Source organism: Oncorhynchus clarkii, chromosome 4 (assembly GCF_045791955.1).
Source record: "Oncorhynchus clarkii lewisi isolate Uvic-CL-2024 chromosome 4, UVic_Ocla_1.0, whole genome shotgun sequence".
In the NCBI taxonomy this organism is placed as follows: Eukaryota; Metazoa; Chordata; class Actinopteri; order Salmoniformes; family Salmonidae; genus Oncorhynchus; species Oncorhynchus clarkii.
The window spans coordinates 57324021-57334128 of NC_092150.1; the positions used below are offsets into that span (position 1 = coordinate 57324021).

Sequence of the window (10108 nt, forward strand, 5' to 3'; positions counted from 1 at the left end):
TGTTACAACTGCAAACCGATAGAGGGCTTAACCGATGTAGAGAGATTAAGGCGTCTAAGGTGATAGAAATGGTGCGCATGGAAACCATAGTAAACACAGAACAAATTGGCTGAAGGAAGGATGTTACAACATTTTACTGTAGCAAATTAGCAAGGACTTCCTATATTTTTGGCAGGGGGGGGGGGGGGGGTCCTTATAAAAATCTAATCAAAACTCATGATAACATTATGAAATATGACTCAAATCCCCTCCAGAAAAAGCATATTATGTCCTTAGCCTAGTTTCAGTATTGTGGCACTTTGCTTGTCAGAGAGATGTTCTGTTACACAGTGTGCCTGTTGCCTGTTGTCATGACTCCTGACGGTGTGACGCACACCCTCACTTTACATCAGACAGCAGGGTGTGTGTGTGTGTGTGTGCACAGTGTCATCACACCCAGTATCGCCCCACAGATGTGTGAATGCTTACTGTTAGTGGTTACGGTTGCTATGTTGTTAAAATCATCTGTCCCTGTGCAAACATGAAGTTTTCAGTTGATATGTCAGGGTGCGGCTATCCCAGGTAGACAGTATAGAGTTTATAAACGCTCTCACGCAAGTTAAGGCCAGCAGAGATGTTATGCAAGGTGAGAAGTTTCCCTCTGTGGTAATATCCCCCTCACACATTCACATCCTTAGACTGGGTCAAACGTCAAGCATGATGTAAATACCAAAGATGTTTGCATAACCTACAGCTTTCAATAGTGTTGTTTTAGGGAAACCCTTTTGATTTCCAAGGGAATGTCATGTAATATTACATTAGGTATTTGCAGCACATCAAGGGTAACTCCAGTAGGCTATATCCCATGAAGGAACATGCAGCAGTGTCAGTTTCATTGAAGGGGTTATGTACACCATGCCCCCTGTTTTTTTTTATTCTGCAGTCAGAGAGTCCCTGTGGAATCATCTGTCTCCCAACCCTATCTGATTCACCAAAGACATGTGAACCGTGCAACTAGAGGGGAATATTTTGGTTTTGTTTTCCCCACACTGGACTTGTATTCCTACATGAAGGCTGCAAACATCCCTCCAACATGGTATCCCAACCTGGATAAAACCTGGCCATATGGAGAATACATTTGCATTGTATTATCTGTTTATGCTTGCAGATACGCATTTTATCCATGTATGATAGCATATGAGATCAGGTGAGGTGCAGAACTGTAATAGTACAATAATAAATAGGGTAAACTAATAATGATATTTCACACACTGGTTGACCTTCAATTTACATTCCATGGAACACCTGCATGCATAGTTCTCAAAATACTAGTCTGTCCTGTATACAGTCAAAATGTGCAAAATGTGCTGAACAATTATGTAATTTCCCTCAATTACCTCGTTATGACACATTCATTCCCCAAGTGAAAAGGGATTTATTCTAGAACCTGTCAAAGGCTTTGTCTCTCATTCATTTATCTCATTCATTGAAGGTATTTCTGTCTGCATCACAGGTAGATTTTGATGTCTAATAGGAAACTACAAGTTTTCATTCTTACTCTGAGTCTGTGGGGCTAATTCGAGGGGGAAGTTTTCTCATAAAAGCCCAGTCTATGAGTTTCCCTGCTAGTTGTGTCGAGATAACTCAACGTGGAAATCCCCCATTCTTTGTCTCCTCCCCGTAGAGCATTAAACCCACTGGCGCCTCCCTCCAACACACACTCCAATTCCAAACTTGAGAGAGAACAGAGCAGTGAGTCGACTTATCAGTCAGTTAGTCTATTCACTATGGATGTTACAGTTTCAAACCACAAACAAATGGATTATAACTATGATGATATGGAATCGAAGCACGGGAAAATGGTACCTTGCCAAGAAGACCGTTTTGATAGCGGTCTGGATTCTCTAAAAGAGGATGAATATGGTAACCTTGTGAAGGAGCTGGAGGAATTGAGAGTGGCCAATGTCGAAGTCTTGGCAAACCCCTGCAGTAATGAACCCTGGAGGAAAACAGTAACCGAGGACGGCGACACGTAAGTTCACTTTTATCTTTGGGTAATGTTGCATTTAAAAGGGATGTAGGCCTATAGGCCTACTGCAAGTGCAAAAAGGCAAATTGAAATATTCTATTATAATCTAAAGCAATGTTATAAGAATACAGCATTTTATGCAAAATCGTATGCTTTCATAAAGTATACAAAACTTACAGATATGCTCATATTATCAAGATGCTGTAAAATTAAGCAGCTGATAGTCATAATTTGCAAGTTAACAAAATGACTATTGGACTCAGTTGTATGATGAGTATGTACTTTGCCTCAGAGCTGCGCCTAGGCGGTGCTAAAGTCAGCTCTGCGCAATTAGGAAAGTCCCTGACGAGATGCCAGGAATGATAATGCATCAGATGTGTCAAGCCGCAACTGGTGGAAATAACCCTAAAAAAATCCTTTATTGCGCAAGGCTCTGGTGTTCGCTCTTTGTTCAACCACTTCCTATGCGCCATGCATATCTGAATCACAGCCTTTTTTAAACTTTTATTTTCCCCTCCTCCACACAGGTTTCTCCACCTGGCCATTATTCATGAAGCCACAGAACAAGCCGAGCATATGATCAAACTGTCACACAATGATAATATGTTACTGGACGCACAAAACAATCAGAGACAGGTAATTATTGATGACCAATGGGGAAATAGATCATTGATCAATTAAAAAACATACTTCCTTTGTTAATTAAAACAATTAATTGGTTGATAAACAACTGTCTTATTGAACAAGTGGTCATCACGACACATATAGTTATTAACTGTTATAAACAAGCCATCTAAATGGTGGTACTTACACCTGAAAACGATATCTAACCACCTAATTCTTCTCTCAGACTGCGCTCCACCTGGCAGTAATCACAGAACAGCCCCATCTTGTAGAGAGGCTACTGAAGGCCGGGTGTGATCCGCGGTTAGTAGACGACAGTGGGAACACCGCCCTCCACATCGCCTGTAAGAAGGGCTCTCTCACCTCCTTCAGTGTGATCACCCAAAACTGCCTCCGCCACCTCAGTTACATCCTCACCTTCCCCAACTACAGCGGACACAACTGCCTCCACCTTGCCTCAATTAATGGATACCTCTCCATGGTGGAGAGTCTGGTTCAGCTTGGTGCCGACATCAATGCACAGGTATGTTCATCACACAGGTATTCTGTTGCCAATAATCAAGTATCCCCATTGATGATTGAACACCTAAATGTATTCTCAAACCAACAAAAACTAACGTTTGGTGTATTTTTGTTTCCCCTCAGGAACAATGTAGCGGTCGTACGGCACTCCACCTGGCTGTAGACCTCCAGAACCTATCCCTGGTCCACCGGCTCCTCTCCCTGGGGGCAGACGTCAACAGTGTGACATACGGGGGCTACACGCCGTACCACCTGACCTACGGGCGTCAGAACACTGAGATCTGCCACCAGCTGTATGAGAAGACAGACCAGGAGCTCAGAGAGCTGCCTGAGAGCGAATCAGAAGAGAGCGAGGAGGAGTGCATGTCTGATGATGAACAGGTGAGAAGCTAACAACAGCTACACTGGTCTCACTTGTAAAAGAGATTTGATCTCTATATAAACGAAGGTTAAATTAATTAAAAACTGCAGTACTAGAGAGAGGGGGGAAAGGCTCTCTCTGCTCAAGTGGATTGACTATTGACTAACAAATACATATTTTTTTTCTATTTAAATGAGTTGAGTTTACAGATTCGTTGTTTCTTTTTTCTACACAGATGTACGATGACATTACATTCGGGCAGAATTGAAGTGGTCGCATCACATGGTGATGTGAAGTCAAGTCGATGAAACTGCTACGGGCCAGTCCAGTCAAAGCACAGTGGGAACTCCAGGTCCCAGAACCCTTCGGGAGAGCCGCCTAGAGCCGGCAGACAGAAAAGACGACAGAGAGACAAGACTGAAGATGCCGTTCGGTCGGGATGGAAGTCTGGTGTTCTGTGAAGATCAAAAGCACCGGAACACATATGACCCCTGACCTCAGAGAATTCTCCTATTTTCATGTATATATCAGTAATATATTGTAAATACACAGAGATATTTTTATACTTGTGAATGTTTTTATTAAATGTGAGTGAAACACTATTGAAAATAATGAATAAAATGTGCATCTATAAATGGATTTTCACTGCTTTATTTCCTACTCGTACACACTGTGGTTTTGGTTCATTTCCTGTGACACGATTATTATTTCAGCCAACTGTCTCACAGTACAGTCCTGAATTTCCTGTCACACTCTAGTAATTCTCCATGGCCATTTTTACACAGTAATATATAGTATCAAACCATCTCAATAAACTGCCTCACTTAGCCAACATTACTCACAAAGAAAATCCCACACAAGGCCAGTGGTGTAAAGTACTTATGTAGAAATACTTGAAAGTTATTTTTTTTTGGTGTATCAGTACTTTACTATTTATTTATATTTTTGACAACTTTCACTAAAGAAAATAATGTACTTTTTACAACATACATTTTCCCTGACACCCAAAAGTGCTAGTTACATTTTGAATGCTTAGGACAGGAAAACGGGTCAAAGGAACATTCCAAAATACAACTGCCTCTGATCTGGCGGACTCACTAAACACAAATGCTTCGTTTGTAAATTATGTGTGAGTGTTGGAATGTGACCCTGGCTATCCACACATTTAAAAAAAACAAGAACACGGTGTCGTCTAGTTTGCTCAATATAAGGAATTTAAAATGATTTATACTTTTACTTTTGATACTTAAGTATGTTTTAGCAATTACATTTACTTTTGATACTTAAGTATATGTAACACCAAATACGTTTTAACTTTTACTCAAGTAGTATTTTACTGGTTGACTTTCACTTGAGTCATTTTCAATTAAGATATCTTTACTTTTACTCAAGTATGAAAACATGGTACTTTTTCTCACCACTTGCAAGACAAGTGAATTCCCCTTCCCCCACATAACACACACAGGACTTGTAATAAATAAATAATATATGCCATTTATATACAAAGCACCAGTCATGCGTGCACACTTTTTTCGTATGGCTAGTCCTGGGAATCGAACCCACTATCCTGGTGTTGCAAATGCCATGCTCTACCAACTGAGCTACAGAGGACCAGTCTGGGGTTTCTTGATTGGGGTGGGGTCATCAGATCTGTGAGTCACATTTTTAAAAGTCCCTCCCGGATTGGATGTGTAAGAGGAGCTCCTGCTCTGTACTGTTTTATACAAAACATTACACCTCAGAAGCACCACTGAATCAGTCTGGGTAGGCATAGGAAGAGCCGACTCATTCTGTAGAAAACCTACTGTTCACCAATCTGGGAACTATTGAAATTTACCAGACTGGAGAGCAGTAATGACTACTGGGAAACCCTGAGAGCTAAAAGTATAACACAGGACAAGGCTGAATTTCAGCTGACTTAACATACCCCAGGTTTCCAATTGAGGACATATTTTCATACGAATATTCTAAAATCCGCAGCTCTCCTTCAGCAACCCTTGCTCCCAGTTGCACATCTGAAAAACACTATTATAGTCCGTCAGTGGTAGAAAAATACATGATCTTTGGACTACTGGCAGTGTAAAATGGACCCTATAATTGCTGTGGGTCATAAACATCAGTTGGCCTATAGACCTCTGGATTCTCAGGGGATTTCCCAAGGAATCTGACTCAGCCTCACCCAAGGACGCAACAGTACCTCTGCATGTGATCTGTTCATACCCCCTGGACTTAGAACTAACATGACGAGTCAACAAAACACTAATCCTGAGGCTTTGGATTAGTCTTTTGCTTCTGTAATCTAAACGGCATTCGATATGTGACGTTTTCCAATAGGCAAATATCCCATCTAGTTCACTTATTGATAATACATTTATCGAGAAGCCATTCAACCTTTACCCGCTATGCATTCAGGTATGTAAACACCTTTTACTGACATCTCTCATATCACATATAAATACTGCACTCTTTTCTCAAAACGGTTTGCCTTGTGATTGTCGCCTGAGGTGCATTTTCAAACAAATGTATTTTTGACTTTCTGAAAGTGGAGAATGCATAGAAATGATAGGAGCTAAACAGGACACAACCAGTTTTGACTGACTGTAGTAAAGAACCTTTACCACAGCTCTGCAGTATGAGGTGATTAAATGAGCAGAACCACAACAGGAAGACAATGTTCTACTCTGCAGAAATGTTCAAAACTTTCCCAGTTTCTAAATCTGTCTCAAGTCAGGTCACCTAATTTAAAAGAGAGAATCAGATCTTAAGCACTTAAACATATTGTAGAAATGCACTTACAAATTTGAAACACATTGTACGAATTGGAATTCGGAACACATCCTACGAATTGCAATTTATTTATATGTTGTATGTAACATACGAAATGGATGACGTAGTACACAACTGTGCAACATTTCCTGAACCCTCATGAGTACTACTTTCAGAATTACTAGCGAAAACATATACAAAACCTTTGGAACAGGCCTTTAAAACAAGTTAAAAAGTCAAATTTGTACTAGGTCATATAACGAAGGCCTGGTGCACAGAATTCAGTCAAATCTATGGGTCACACATGGAGCACTGATTTAAAAAGAAAAATATTGTCATACTCTCCTACACAGTCTGTCACTAGTACCTGAGAGAAAATGCCAGGACAGATCTAACTGAAAATAAATTAAATTAATAAAAATATAAGAATTTACTAGAAACATTTTTAATGGAACAGGGGGTAAAATACAAGGATAACACCATTCTTCAACAGGGGGACTACAAATCCCATCATTCAGTAACACATCTCTCTCTGGGACTCTGTAGTCTTTCTGAGCTCAGTCTCTCTCCGCTAGGGACACCAGGTGGATGTCCACCTCAGACTCGGTCAGAATCCTGCAGTTAGAAAAAAACACAGATTCAAATTCCTCACAACTTCGCAACAACACAATTCTGGCAGTACATTAGTGGGACAGACCAATATAACACCCCCACACCTAAAGTGTACCTCTTTTACACACTTTCTAAACAACAAAGGTCTTACTGTATTTTATATGGGGCCTAATGATGCTAAGTGAGAGTGTTCAGAGCAGAGTGGTGCCTCACCTGAACTTAGGATCCTCTGTTGTGATGACTCCTATCTCCAGCTCAGAGGGCTTGAAATCAATTGACAGAACCGTTGACAGACAGGTGATGGCGGTCTGAAGAGAGGGAGGCAGAAGGAGAGAGATACAATTAAACCACTTGCAATCACATCTACTGTTTTTGCAGAGGGGAGAAACAAATGCTGACCGTACAACATTTCACTTAGTAGTTAATTTCATTGTATCACTAAACTTTGTACTCTATATACACAGTTAGCGGAGTGGAAGGGGTTTTCTACCTCAACAGTTTCTTTAAAGGTCCAGTCGAGTTTCTTTTTGACTTTCTTCTCCAGGAAGCTGGTGGCCTCTGTCTGTTTGACCCCTGCAGCAGTGGCCTTGAACCCACAGTAGTAGCCTGCAGGGTCACACTTGTACACCTGGGGACCACACTCCTCATCCACACCTATCACTATCATGCCTGAAAAGCAGAAGAAAGGAAAGACAGGATACTGGTCAAGGAGAACATTTTGTTTGTGCAGAAGATAATCTAAGAGTTGTAAACGATATCAGGGAAAGATGCATTGACATTGTCTTTCTATAATTGTCTGAATTAAAATGAGGAGTACAACACGGCTCATTACAATTCCATGCTTTTGACTGCCTAGTATGTAGAACTTGTGCTTCAAAATTCAGTTCCAACACAGTGATGGTGAACATGAATAAACATGCACTTACAGCATCCCAGCGGCCTCATCTCAGCATTCTGTGTGTACACCTGAGAGATGTCAGCAATCCTCTTACACAGCATGTCCACTGGGATCTCATAACCATACTTGTACTTCCAGTTGGCTGCCTCGTAGCGCGCTCTCTGAACCTGGGACTTGCTGTCCGCTGGAGGAGAGAAGAGTCAAGCAGTTAGAGCCAGCACTGGGAATTGGCAATTTCAATGTAGGCCTTAGTGTTATGCATATGGAAGGGGGAAGAGTAATTTTCTTAGTAAGAGTTTAATTATATGAGTTGGGATACAAGTAAAAGTGAAGTTGTTAATAAGAGTTGGCTTTGACCATCGTAGCAGTTTACCAAGTAGTCTTGCTAAGGCATTGTGTATCCTACTCCTACCTGTCATTCCTGACATCACACAGCCAATGTTCTCCGTTATCCTGAACAGGTGAGTGACTGTGGAGGCATCCAACAGCTTGTCCTAGTAGAGACAAAACAAGGTAACATCCTTTTTAAGGAATCAAATTGTTGGAGTAAGTTAGTACTCCACTTGTGAAAAGCCTAAAACAATGAGGTAAACGGGCATGGTTTTACAGCTAAACTTACCGGTACTTTCTTCTGTGTGACGACTACTGCGCAGTCTTTACCTCTGACTGCTACTGATGTGAGACCACCTTGGTTTATGGCCTTGAAAGCATATTCTGTGTAAAACACAACAGGGTTATTCAGAACACGATCGAATCAGTGCATGGGTCGGCAGGGTAGCCTAGCGGTTAGAGCGTTGGACTAGCTGACAAGGTACAAATCTGTCGTCCCACTGTTCCTAGGCCATCATTGAAAACTGACTTGCCTAGTTAAATAAAGGTCAAAAGCACTTCAGATAACAGCACACCTCTGATACCATAGAATTAGGAATCACAATGCTAATAGGATCTATCTAATAGGATCTCTATGTCTGACCAATGATTATACACATAATTGTATCTGACACCCATTCTTCCTTCACGTTGAGATTTACTAAGATTGCCTCGCGAGACTTCCTAGCTTGCTAACAACATACTGTGGTTAGCTAGATTCCCTCACTAGCAACTAGCTAGCTGCACTCACGTCTACAATTACCACAATAAAGCAACATGTTTTCAGTCGCTATCTAGTACAAATTACAATTTCATGTTGAGTGAATAGGTAGCTAGCTAGCTAGTTATTTTAATTGTGTTTCTTATCAGGTGTTAGCCTAGCAAGCTGAGCTTTCTGCTTATTCTGCGGATATCTAACGTTAGCTAGCTACATTAGTCTTTGGGGGCAGTCAAACTAAATTTCGAAACTTAAAACTGCATGCAGAATTTGAATATGTTAAATTTAAAAAATGACTTTAGACGTAATGCAATATAGCTAGTTAAACTTATTAGCGTTAGCTACTTAGCTAGGAACAATGACAGAGCATTTACCAAGCTGGGTACAATATTGTGTGCATGCAAATGGAAATATACCGTACTAACCAACTTGGTAGAGTCTACCCTCTGGAGAGAAGATAGTGATGTGACGATCAAAACCTGCACTTGAGCCCCGGGACATCTTGGTTGGAATTTGGTTAGCTAAGAAGTGAAAAATATGTTGTAAACACAAATCTCACTTCATGCATAAATGAACCAGCATCTCATCAATACTAAAAGTACTTCCGGATCACGGAATTTCGGAAACGTTCGAAATAAACGTCCCCCATGTAATGGTAGTAAGGTGTCATTAACCAATATTTATTCATGATGTATGAAAAATAATCCTCTAAACATGAACATTGATTCATATTTGTTCAAATAAACGCCCCCAATGCATATCACAATGTATGCATTACATATTGGGTTATAGAGAAAAAACGATTTGTGCTGATGTAAAAGTGGGGTGGGTACTCATTAGGGTCTGTAGAATTTATATATGGTGTCGTTTCATGGGGCTCTGAATAGTACAGAGTGTTGCAGGCCTTTTACTGTGGTAAAACACCTTAAAATGGGGGTGCCTGGCCATGGACAATATATATGGTATATCGCACTATACTGGAAAAACAATTCTTAGTTCAGATGTTACAGTTGGGTGGGGAGTTTTCAGTAGAGTCTGTAGAATCATTATATGGTGTCATTTCATGGGGCTCTGAAAATAATACTGTTAGTGTTGCTGGCCTTTTACTCTGGTCAAACAGCTTAAAGGGGAACTGCACCTGCTGATTTAGCCTTGTTTTTTGGCTTGCTTCTCAACAAATGCTGGCGGTCAAGACAGAAGTGAGGCGTGAGTTGGCTAGGGAGTGTGGTT

At 40.8% G+C, this 10108-nt stretch overlaps 2 protein-coding genes across 2 annotated transcripts; one reads left to right on the plus strand and one right to left on the minus strand.

Annotated features, from left to right (window-relative positions):
• Nucleotides 1–1163: 1163 nt before the first annotated feature.
• On the plus strand, nt 1164–4150 carry LOC139406986 (NF-kappa-B inhibitor alpha-like). Its single transcript, XM_071150205.1, has 6 exons — nt 1164–1186; nt 1664–2011; nt 2536–2644; nt 2859–3155; nt 3278–3535; nt 3751–4150. Exons 1-6 carry the CDS (start codon nt 1167–1169, stop codon nt 3781–3783), a joined length of 1065 nt encoding a protein of 354 aa, XP_071006306.1. The 5' UTR covers nt 1164–1166; the 3' UTR covers nt 3784–4150.
• A 2203-nt stretch (nt 4151–6353) lies between these two features.
• LOC139406987 (proteasome subunit alpha type-6) lies at nt 6354–9512 on the minus strand. Its single transcript, XM_071150206.1, has 7 exons — nt 9304–9512; nt 8411–8505; nt 8204–8285; nt 7820–7975; nt 7384–7562; nt 7107–7201; nt 6354–6896 (listed from the first exon to the last, which is right to left on the minus strand). Exons 1-7 carry the CDS (start codon nt 9377–9379, stop codon nt 6839–6841), a joined length of 741 nt encoding a protein of 246 aa, XP_071006307.1. The 5' UTR covers nt 9380–9512; the 3' UTR covers nt 6354–6838.
• Between the last annotated feature and the right edge of the window lie 596 nt (nt 9513–10108).

Coding starts and splice junctions, on each gene's coding strand:
- LOC139406986 (XM_071150205.1), top strand. CDS start 1,167: ATGATAGCATATGAGATCAG. Junction 2,645..2,858: donor CACAAAACAATCAGAGACAG/GTAATTATTGAT, acceptor TTCTTCTCTCAG/ACTGCGCTCCACCTGGCAGT. Junction 3,536..3,750: donor GCATGTCTGATGATGAACAG/GTGAGAAGCTAA, acceptor TTTTCTACACAG/ATGTACGATGACATTACATT.
- LOC139406987 (XM_071150206.1), bottom strand. CDS start 9,379: ATGTCCCGGGGCTCAAGTGCAGGTTTTGATCGTCACATCACTATCTTC. Junction 7,563..7,819: donor GATGAGGCCGCTGGGATGCT/GTAAGTGCATGT, acceptor TCTGCTTTTCAG/GCATGATAGTGATAGGTGTG. Junction 6,897..7,106: donor ACAGAGGATCCTAAGTTCAG/GTGAGGCACCAC, acceptor TTCTAACTGCAG/GATTCTGACCGAGTCTGAGG.